This window comes from Micromys minutus, assembly GCF_963924665.1.
Source record: "Micromys minutus genome assembly, chromosome: 23".
Lineage (NCBI taxonomy): Eukaryota > Metazoa > Chordata > Mammalia > Rodentia > Muridae > Micromys > Micromys minutus.
This window is the reverse complement of record NC_137958.1, coordinates 45,958,270-45,970,291: the sequence shown is the minus strand read 5'-3', so window position 1 is coordinate 45,970,291 and position 12,022 is coordinate 45,958,270. Positions and strand designations below refer to the sequence as shown.

General features: G+C 40.3%; 1 protein-coding gene across 16 annotated transcripts in view; it reads left to right on the top strand.

Moving 5' to 3' along the window:
* Window positions 1-12,022, top strand: part of CADPS2 (calcium dependent secretion activator 2) — a gene marked incomplete at its 5' end in the record, with an annotated part of 458,357 nt that overhangs the window by 245,534 nt on the left and 200,801 nt on the right. For all 16 annotated transcript variants that reach the window (XM_080936279.1, XM_080936287.1, XM_080936273.1 and 13 more), the window contains one exon: window positions 5,563-5,702. In XM_080936279.1, the coding sequence (XP_080792405.1) occupies window positions 5,563-5,702 (140 nt within the window). The remainder of the gene's footprint in view (window positions 1-5,562; window positions 5,703-12,022) is intronic.

Sequence of the window (12,022 nt, the reverse complement as noted above, 5' to 3'; positions counted from 1 at the left end):
TCTGAGTCATGTTTTTACTGGGCTGTGGAGAATGTGAGCTGTATTCTTGGATGGTAGAGGAACAATTGGACGAGCTGTTTTAGCATGGTGGCCTACAGCTCTGCACAGGAACTGGTAGCCAGAGTTCTAGACTAAAAGAGAGACAGATGAGAGAGGGCAGTGTGGGGACTGAGTGGTAGAGAAAGAGCACAGGCACAAGGCTTCACACTGTAGTGGCTCCCGCAGAGACAGAGCAGGACTGGCAGCAGCAGATTCTTCTCAAATATTTATTGAAACACCTGTGAATAATTTTGTTCCCCCTTCAATGAGGAACTGAAGCATCTGCACTTTTGTCTTCCTTCAATTGAGCTTTATTCAGTCTATAAATTGCATCTTGGGTAATACAAACATTTGGGCTAATATCCATTTATCCATGAGTGCATGCCATGTATGTTCTTTCTCCACATCCCTGCCAGCATCTGCTATCACCTGAGATGACTAGTGTGAGGTGGAATCTCAGGGATGTTTTGATTTTCATTTCACTGATGCTTAGGGATGTTGAACATTTATGTGCTTCTCGGCCATTTGATATTCCTCAGATGAGAATTCTTTGTTTAGCTCTGTCCCCTATTTTTAATAAGGTTATTTGATTCCCTTGAGTCTAACGTCTTAAGTTCTTTGAATATACTAGATATTAATTAGCCCTCTCTCAGATATAGTATTGGCAAATATTTTTTCCCATTTTGTTGGTTGCTGTTTTCTCCTAATGACAGTGTACTTTGCCTCACAGAAGCTTTGTAATTTTATGAAGTCCCATTTGTCGATTCTTCCCCAACCCCAGGGGAAAATTTGGGGTTTTATTTAGTAATTTCAGAAGAACTTAGGAAATAAGAAAACAAAGTGAAAATGAACAGACAACAGTGGTTTAATTTTATTTGCATAAAGTCATTAAAGGGTAAACCCATTCAAAGACATCTTTGATATTCCAACATTCTTTGCCATTAGTCTATTACAGATTTGTCGATTCTTGATCTTAGAACATAAGCCATTGTTGTTCTGTTCAGGAAGATTTCCCCAGTTCCACATCTTTGAGGCTCTTGCCCACTTTCTTTTCTTTAGTTTGACTGTATCTGGTTTTATGTGGAGGTCCTTGATCCACTTGGACTTGAGCTTTGTACAAGGTGATAAGAATGGATCGATTTGCATTCTTCTACATGAAGAATGCCAGTTTGGACCAGCACCATTTGTTGAAATGCTATCTTTTTTCCAGTGATGATTTTAGCTTCTTTGTCAAAGATCAAATGATCATAGGTGTGTGGGTTCATTTCTGGGTCTTAAATTCTATTCCATTGATCTACTTTCCTGTCTCTGTACCAATACCATACAATTTTTATCATGATTGATCTGTAATACATCTTGAGGTCAGGGATGGTGATTACCCCAGTTATTTTATTGTTAAGAATAGTTTTCGATATCCTGAGTATTTTGTTATTCCAAATGAATTTGCAAATTGCTCTTTCTAACACTATAAAGAATTGAGTTGGAATTTTGATGGATATTGCATTGAATCTGTAGATTACTTTTGGCAAGATGGCCATTTTTACTATATTAATCCTCCCAAACCATGAACATGGGAGATCTTTCTATCATATGAGATTTTCTTCAATTCCTTCTTTCAGAGACTTGAAGTTCTTCTCATACAGATTCTTCACTTGCTTGGTTAGGGTCACCCCAAGGTATTTTATATTCTTTGTGACTATTGTGAGGAATGTCATTTCCCTAATTTCTTTCTCAGCCTGTTTATCCTTTAAATAGAGGAAAGCTACTAATTTGTTTTAGTTAATTTTATATGTGGACACTTTGCTGAAGTTGCTTATTAGGTTTAGAAGATATGTGGAAGAATTTTGGGGGGTCACTTAAGATTACTATTATATCATCTGCAAATAGTGATATTTTGACTTCCTTTTTTCTAATATGTATTGCATTGACTTCCTTTTGTTATCTAATTACTCTGGCTAGGATTTCCACTACTATACTGAATAGGTAAAACAGAGACTAGGCATCATTGTCTAGTCCCTGGTTGTACTGGGATTGCTTCAAGTTTCTCTCCATTTAGTTGGCTACTGGTTTACTGTAAAATTGCTTTTACTCTGTTTAGGTATGGACCTTGAATTTCTGATCTTTCAAACACTTTTCAAACGAAGGGGTATTGAATTTTGTCAAATGCTTACTCATCCACTTTCATTTTTTCCAGTTTTGTTGAGTGTAGGCTTTTTGTAGTAGTATCTGATGGTTTTTTTGAATTGACCCAGTTTCTGTTGCTATGTCTCACTTTTCATTTCTAATTTTGTTAATTATTATACTCTCTCTGTGCCCTCTGGTTAGTCTGACTAATCTGGTAGTGTATGCTTTCTCCAGTTTCTTCTTGGTGGTGTTCAGAGCTATGAGATTTTCTCTTAGCACTACTTTCATTGTATCCCACATATGTTGTGACTTCATTTTCATTAAATTCTAAAGTCTTCAATTGCTTTCTTTATTTCTTTCTTGACCAAGTTATCATTGAGTAGAACATTGTTTAGCTTCCATGTCTATGTGGGCTTTCCGTCGTTTTTGTTGTTATTGAAGATCAGTATTAGTCCATGGTGATCTGACAGGATGCATGGGATTATTTCAATCTTCTTGTATCTGTTGAGGCCTGTTTTGTGACCGACAATATGGTCAATTTTGGAGAAGGTACTCTGAGGTACTGAGAAGAAGGTGTATTCTTTTGTTTTAGGATGAAATGTTCTATAGACATTTGTTAAATCCATTTGGTTCATAACTTCTGTTAGTTTCACTGTGTTTCTGTTCAGTTTCTGGGTCCTTGATCTGTCCATTGGTGAGAGTGTGGTATTGAAGTCTCCCACTATTATGAAAAGCAGTTCTCTAATTGTGTACTTATAGTGAGAGTTTCATGAAGCAAAACATTGTTGTAATATTTAAAATAAGACAACTAAATGCTGTGTATAACAATCTGGGGAACACATTTCAGTATTCACACAGGAACTGGACTTTCTTCAAGATGGTCATTCAGGGCTCAGTTTCTCTTATTGTATCCCTCTCACCCTGTGGCCAGCAGTGTTTTTCTGCCTTTGGTGAACACAGAAGAATAAAGAGATTTTTTTAATCACCTTACCTCAGAGTGAGATGTCATACTCTTAGCTCATGTCATCATCATTAACTATAATTTCAACACTGAGACGCAGAAGAAGGAAGGAAGCATGGCTCTCTGCTGACTTGCTGCTCCCAAGCAGTAGTTATCGTATCGTAATGGCATAGATACCAGTGCAGTCACAAGACCAACCATGCCTAGCTTCTCGATAACACAACTCCATTGTTAGCATTACCACCAGCCCCATGTGTTTTCACCCAGGGAAAATGGCACAGCGTGCCTTCTCTTCATTTCATCTAGTCCAGCTTCTGCAAGGGGTTTGCAGGCAGCGCTTTGAATCCTCTTAAGCCATGGAGAAGCCCATGATGCTTTGCTGCTTTGCTCCCTCGATACCCTCTCTCACCTTCCCACTCCACCCTTCCCTAGCACAAAACTACCAGAAGAGCAGCAAAGAGAGCCATAGTTTCCTCTTTGAAAGATGAAAGAAATAAGAAGTGCCTATCAAGGAACAGTGATCACATTCATCCAACAGGCTCTATGAAGACTCCAGGCTCTATGAAAACTGCTTCTACTAGAAGTGGCCAAGACTTCTTGTTAGATGGCTGCAAAGTGCTGTTCACGGTGCTGTTCATTCTGGGATCAGAGACCCTCAGCCTCCTGATGCTGCTGAGCCGCACACATTCTTCCCTCTCTCAGTGTTCCTCACAAATGAAACAGAAGTTATCTATTGAAGAGCAAACTGAACAATAAATCCTTCTGCTGACTTTGTCATCCCCCCCCAAAAAAAAGATTTAAAATGGGACATTTTCTCTGGACATAGAAGGAAGAATTAAACAGTTTACAGGTAACTTATGCCGAATTAGTGTTTTAAGAATGGAAGAGTAGGAATGTAAGGAAGCATCCCAGACTGGCTAGGAATATTACAGTGATGCTCAGCCTTAGTTTCTGATTTTGAAACATCCTTTTATTTGATTGTAGAGTTTCTTTGTCTACGGGTTTGAACCAAAATTTACTCTCATTCTTTTTTCTAACTCAAAATAAACTGTTTAGTGTCTCACTGGGTATTATAGCGGTTGAGATGGATGAATTGTAGAGTGTGCTCATAATTCTGAAAACATCCAGAATATCCTTTAGCCTCATCTGGAATGTCATTTGTGTGCTGGAATCTGTAGACATTCTAAATTTCACAAGGCCTTTAGGATAGCCTTGAGCAAAGGCTCAGCACAGTGCATATTGTTGGAAACTAGCAAGCAGAGAGCTGTTGGAGACTTTTTATGGCTATGCTTTGTTTCCTAGAGAAAAAGTCTTGCTTGTAGATTTTTTTTTCCTGAATGTAGCCACTTACATGTAGGATTTAAAAAATACAACTTTGGAGGGTGAAAGACACCCTTGGTTCTTGCTTTTGGAAGTATTTTCACTGATCCGGCCATGTTTATGATTATGTTCAGCTTATATCCAAACTTCAGGCTCATGTATTTTTCTGGTGTTTTAGGAGAACAGTGAGTCTTAGGTCGCCGTGTGCTGTGCCTCATGTCTGTATGTCTTTCGGATGGTAGCCTTTCAGTTGCACCGTGCCAGCTACATCTTGGCTGCATTCAGAAGGGTCTAGACTGTATAAAGGGGGTGGTTTCCCTGATAGGACAAGTAACCTCAGAGGAGCAGACTTCTCAGGAAAAAGAAGTGTTATCAGATAATCACGTGTTAATTAGTGCTTTGATTATCCTATTCCTTTGTTTCCATTATAATAACATCTTGATAATTCTGCCAATAGGCCGTCAGGAATATAGTCTTTGGTACTAACCTAGAAGTGACAACATGTTATGAGCATTCTTCTCCACCTGCAATTGAGCTGATTTTCTTCAGTACCGTTTCACAGCAAAGATATTAAAATGCAGACACATTTGTGCAGCTTCGATAATTGGTTTTGCTTTTTTTTTCTGTGTTTGCTTCTGTAATTTCAAAGAATTTTCTTTCTTTCTCCCTGAACTTCTATGCCCTGGGTCGTGTAGTGTAATGTTGAAATTATTGGTGTCCATTAAGTAGTTTTCAACTGTCGGCTCAAATGACACGTATTGTGCTATTAATCCATTATGGAATGACACAGAAAGGACACTCATTATGTGATAATATGAAAACACATACTTGTCAAAAAACAAATAAATCTCTATGGAAAACCCACCTGCTATGGTGGAGCGAGCCCAGCAGATCCTCTCTCTCTCTCTCTCTCTCTCTCTCTCTCTCTCTCTCTCTCTCTCTCTCTCTCTCACACACACACACACACACACACACACACACACACACACACACACACACACACACAATTGGCCATTAATACATTTTTTTCACATAGGAAAATGCACACAGAAGATTTTAGTTCCAAGTCCCAGGGGCTCTGCATTGTACTCAGAGGTTTTCTTTTTTGTTGCTTACAGGTGGTATTATACCCAACTTCTAATAGCTCCAAGTCAGCAGAATTACACCGAATGATAGTCCCCAAGAACAGTCAGGACTCGGACTTAAAGATCAAATTGGCTGTACGCATGGATAAACCACCACACATGAAGCATAGTGGGTAAGTGTTGAAAAGGTTCTTCTCTCTAATCTTTGAACTTCATTTCAGACTCACACGTCTGTCCCTTTATGAGGGAAACCAATGTACCAGACATTCACATGAAGTTTTCTCAAACAAACAAACAAAAAACCTGACCTATGTAAATTGTTTCTATCGAAAATCTGTTAGTATGCCTATGAGTGGGTACCCAGTTAATGTAACTGTCTCAGCAGTGAATGGTGTTGGTTATTGATTGGGTTGATGTCATTTTATTATGGAGAATGCACCCAAAGGAACTGCTCAGACACAGTTCATAGACTTTTGGAAGTCTTTATTACAACTGTCTGGGACTATGGTCAGGTCCTTAGAACCTAGGTGTCACCGTGTGCATGCTTTTAAAGATGGAAGTGGGGCTGGGGGAGGATTCCACATCCTGTTATCTCCTTCTGCAGCTGTCAGGGAGGTTTACACAAACAGTTTAACAGACACTGAGGAAAATTGACGGAGGTATGTGGCCTTAGGTCCTAGAATAGAATTGTATAATTTCCACAGCATTCTCCTGCAAGGAGATCAAATGGCCTCAGCAAGAATACAAGATGAAGGAACCTCTGCACTGCCATGGCCTGTCATAACATACCCGAATTGTGAAGAATATTTCTTAATGTTTTTTTGTATAGATCTGGACTCATACCCAGTGTTCAGGTCTCTAGAAATAGTTAACCTTTCATAGAATATGTAAAAGCTAGAGGGTACATCAGATATAACACGGAAGGATGGACACATTTTGATGGGAAGCATGTGAGGTTTGTCAGCATAAGAATGAGTGGAAACTAAATCGGTACTGGAGTGTGAAAATTCTGGGAAAACCAAAAGGTGAATAGATTCTTGCTTGGGCATTGCCACAGCCTAGTGCGGCACTTGCTGCTGCTAAGGTTCTTCCTCTCCAGTACTGGTTAGGAGCTGGTTTAGAACCCAAGTGTGAACTCTCCTTGCTCTTATTGTTTTGATATGTTTTCAAGACAGTCCCACTATGCAGCTCTGGCTGTCCTATAACTCACTCTGTAGACCAGACTGGCCTCGAACTCACAGAGATCTACCAGCCTTTGCCCCCTGGGTGCTGGGATCAAATGCCACTACAGCCAGCTCCCAACTCTTAATTACAATAAATTTTCAAAAATGTACATTTTTCCCAGCTTAACACTGTAAGACTTACAAAGCCAAATTCTAGCGTTTGAATGTTAGCTGCTGGGAAAGAGCCTGACTGTTTTTATTACTGTGAGGAGAGTTGCTGAAGTGGGCCACTTAAGTTTAACAACAAACTTAGCAGTGTAAAGAGTGCATTCCACTAAGGGTCTGGGCTTTTGAACCTAATGTCCAGCAAAAGGGCAGAGCTAATTTCGGCTTCCAAAGATAGGTAGGATTTGTTGGCTCATCTGAGCAAAACAAAGCTGTATATTGGGCAGGGATTTCTCCACATGTGTGTCTCTTAGAAAGGGGGCTAGAATTCAGGTGCTACAAGGTGGTGTCTTTAGTGTGTTGATGCAAAGGAAAGTCTAGCTGTGATTGGACTCAGTGTAGATCCTGGGATTCACTATTGAGAAGCCTTTAATGTGTCCACCTGCCTGTTCCCTATAAGATGTATAGGGACTCCTTCTTATTCAGTCAGGAGACAAAGTCATGAACCCATATTAAAAGTAAGGAAGGGACTTTGGCTTGTGTATAAATAATTGTAGTAAATTATTACAAATAAATACAAATACAGTAGGAATGGGAAGCTGGTTGGAAATAACCTGCAGTTTCAGCTGGGGCAGGTTAGTTAAAGTCACACACTCTATCTGACATTTGGAGTCGAGGGGAAACTCAGCAGGTGGCCAGTGGAGAAGGGCATTTCTGTCTTATGACAAGCACTTACAAAGGCAAGACTTCTGAGAGGGCTTTTAGCTAGTGGTGACAAGTTCTCTGCAGTTTGCCTGAAGAGCTCTGAGACTAGAGAGCGCTATTTGTCTGCAGTGCGTAGAGACTAGCAGGGTTTCAAATTAGACATAAAAGCATACAGCATGTTCCAGGAACTGGAATTTTTCTCTCTTATTATAATTTTTTTTTTTTTTTTTTGCTGTATATCTCTTTTTCTTCATGGATGCTACAGTAAGAAATAAGAGTGTCCAGAAGCTGAATGAATAGTCCCAGAACCCCAGACTGTGCCAGGAACAAAGACTGAACATAAAGTAAGACATGAGCAAGTTCTACAGTGCTGGTCACATGGGGAAGAAATCACTGCTGAGCCCCCGGAACCTTTGAGTGTAGAAAGGGTCAAAGCTGTTGGATCGTTCTAACTGCATTAGAAGGGGGAGGTGTGGAATAGGGAAGTCTTTCCTTTACATCAAATAAGATTCTTTTATTACATTTATTTGACTAAATCAATATTTCCATATTAGTTCTGCAGTTGATGTCTGCCCAAAACTAAGAGTGATAGGAGAAAATAAAGAGGATAATATCATAGTTCATAAGTTCAATTCTTTTTTTTTTAAGGACAACATTTAACTGGGACTGGATTACATGTTCAGAGGCTCAGTCCATTATCATCAAGGCGGGAACATAGCAGCATCCAGGCAGGCATGGTCCAGGAGGAGCTGAGAGTTCTAAGTCTTCATCTGAAAGCTACTAACAGAATACTTCCAGGCAGCTAGGAAGAGGGTCTTAAAGCCCACGCCCACAGTGACACACCTACTCCAACAGGGCCACACCTTCTAATTGTGCCACTCCCTAGGCCAAGCACATACAAACCATCACAAACCCCAAAGCCCAAGCCAGTGACACAGTTTCTCCAGCAAAGTTCTACTACCCCTTAAAGGGTAGAACAACATCAGCAACTGCGGATCGAGCATTCGAACACACAAGCCCCTGGGGGACATTTCTGGTTCAAACTACAAAAAGATAGTTCTGCTCTTTCTGTTCTGAATTTCATCCATGGGTTTCTTTTCAGATATAAAGTCCTTATAGTAAACCAAACTTGTTCCATGACATAATCATTATTATTATATGCTATTGTATTGGATTCAATAGTTTGTTTAAATTTTTTTAATTGGATATTGCATGTATTTATATCTCAAATGTTATCCTCCTGTCATGGTTTCCTCTCTGGAACCTCCTCTCCCATACCCCTTCCTCCTGCTCCTGTGAGGGTGCTACCCTTCCCATCCCCCTACCCACCCACTCCCACCTCACTGGCCTGGCATTCCCCTACAATGCCTTCACAGGACCAAGGGCCTCTTCTCATATTGATACCAAACAATGCCATCCTCTGCTACATCTGCAGCTGAAGCCAAGGATCCCTCCTTGTGCACTCTTTGGTTGGTGGTTTAGTCCCTGGGAGCTGTGGGGGATCTGGTTGGTTTATATTGTTGTTCTTCCTAAGGGGTTGCAAACACCTTCAGTTCCTTCAGTCCATTTCCTAACTCCTCCATTGGGGTCCCTGTGCTCAGTCCAATGGTTAGCTATGAGCATCTGCCTCTGTATCTGTCAGGCTCTAACAGAGCCTCTCAGGAGACAGCTATATCAGGCTCCTGTCAGCAAGTACTTCTTGTCATCAGCAATAGTGACTGGGTTTGGTGGCTGCATGTGGGATGGGTCCCCAAGTTGGGCAGTCTCTGGATTGCCTTTGTTTGAGTCTCTGCTCCACATTTTGTCCCCATATTTCTTTTGGACAGGAGCCCTTCTGGGTTAAATTTGGAGATGAGTGTGTGGTCTGATTCCCCAACTGGGGACCTTGCCTAACCTCTGTGTTTGGTCTCTATAGTTTCTCCTTCCCCTTCGTTGGGCATTCCAGCTAATCTCATCCCATTTGGGTCCTGGGAAACACTTGCTTTCCTGTATCGGGGACTTGCTGTTGGCTACCCAGAGTTGCACACACACCATTGCTACACACCTTTGTTCAAATTCCTGACCCTCTGTATATCATCCCCATCTCCTCCCATACCTAATCCTACCCCCCCCTTTCCCCTTCCTCCTCTCTTCCTCCCAAATCCCTCTCACCCGCTACCTCTCTTCAGTATTTTGCTCTCCCATCTTAGAAGGACTGAAGCATCCACAGTTTGGTCTTCCTTCTTCTTAAGCTTCATGTGGTCTGTGAGTTGTATCTTGGCAATTTGTATTGGTATTAGGTCTTCTGTGAAGTCTGATAGAATTTTGCACTAAACCCATCTGGTCCTAGACTTTTTTTTTTTTTTTTTGGTTGGGACACTTCACCAGATATCTTCTATGGCTCATTCAGTGCATGTTTGGTAACCGGTTTAAATATTCTGAATATTTCCCTCCATATATATACATATATATATATATATATATATATATATATATATATATATATATATGAAAATCTGATTTGACCAACAACTAGCATGCATTCTGTTTTATTTATCACATTTACGCAGCTCACGCTCAACCCTAATTAGGGTGTATTTATGCTTGTGTGTGTGTGTGTGTGTGCATGTGTGTAGGTACATGTGCCCCTGTGTGTGTACATACAAAGGCCAAACTCAAGTAAAACTAAAGTTGGAAACTTTCCCTGTTGCTTTCTATCTTATAATTGTTGGCTTGTTGTTGTTGTGGTTTTGTTTGATTTGTCTGTTTGTTTGGATGGATGATTTGGAGGGAGAATCTTTGTTGTTTTTTATTTTGTTTTAAGACAGGGTCTCTCACTGGACCTAGAATTCTCCATGTCAGCCAGACTAGCTGACCAGTGTGATCTCTAGAGATCTGCCTGTCTACACCTGCCCCCAGCACTAGTGTTGTAAGCACCACAGTCACAAGTGGTTTACTTTGAATCATGTCTCAGGTCCCCTCGTTAGATATTTCAATGGAATTGTCTTTATCATATGTGTATCCCCAACTGTACTGCCAATTTTAGTTTTCTTTGAGTCTGCAATGACTTTTTACCCTGTGCAGTCAAGAGAATATGTAAATTTGAAAAATAAAAATGACTTTTGTGTACTTTATAGAGTTTTAAGGAAGGAGTTATAAGTAGGAAGTGGTGTTTTCAAATGCTATATTTAAAAATATGTGGGTTTTTATATAGAAAATAAAATATACATGACCCAAAGCACCTGCTTCTGATAGCCAATCACTTTGTAACTCTATTTTAATGTCTTCTTAAAGCAGGACTATGTGCAAATGAAAATATGTGTTTTTACTTGGAGAAAATGAGCCCAATTATGATCCTGTTCTTTAAGACCACTCTGGGTATTACAATAAGAATTACTAGGAAAATGCTGGGTTCATGTACTCTTCTGGGCTATTTCTAGAAATTAATTCCAGCAACTACTCTAAGGAAAAACTGGCAAATGAATGATCAGCTGGACTTTTCAGAGGTCAGCATTCAGTCTGGTCTTTTTTGTACACAGCTGGAGTCTAGGCGTTCTCAAACAAATGGACGGCACTTTAGCATAGCCTAGTGGCTAAATAGCAGTATTAACAGGAGACTCAGAAATGCTGCCTTCGCTTACATACAATGCTTTCCTTGTTCATGGGGTTTTGTCTTCACAAGGACAAAGGTAAGACAAGATGGAAAAAATGAGTTGCATCTCTGTCTGTAACTATGTAAGGCTATATCCAGCAAGGATTAAGAAAGCCACTAAACTGCCTGTCAGATGTATGTAGAAGTGTTGCAACAATGACCTGTCAGGAGTTTGGCTAAAGCTTATTGCTTCTCTAATAAAAATAAATAGAAGTCTCTTGGTTGCATAACAACAGAAGATGCTTATCCCTGATAATTAGATAAAAACCTTAGCCATATGTTCTAGAATTTCTCTTTGTGCAAAGTCATAATTGATTTCCTATGTATTTATTGAATATACTGGATAGTTTGCAGTACTTTGAAACTGCCCAGTTTCATTTACATTGGAAATCTCTGTCTGACACGGGCTCATCCCTGTCCATGGGAGGCAATAATGCAGCTGCTGACAGAAAAACAGGATAAAAGCCTTCCCTGATCTAGCCCCATGCCTGTTAGGACTGCAGGCTACTCAGCATCTACGCTTGCCCAACAGAAGATGCTGTTGGGCTCTGAGCCCAGGATGTCACAGCATGTAACTTTCAGCACATATTTAACATGCAAGCATCAAATTTGCTCAAGGGCAGGCAGTAGATGTTTTCTGGTAGAGCTGTATTACCCGCATCTGGCTTAGACGTGCAAACTTCAGCTTGTAAGGAGAACAGCAGGACTGTATCTAGATTGGTGGGTTCAGACCTTTCAGGAAGCAGCGCTCTTCCATCTGGCATTTGCCAGAAGAAATTGATTTCTTATTATAATCCTACTTTTGGTATAACATTTCTATGAGTCCATT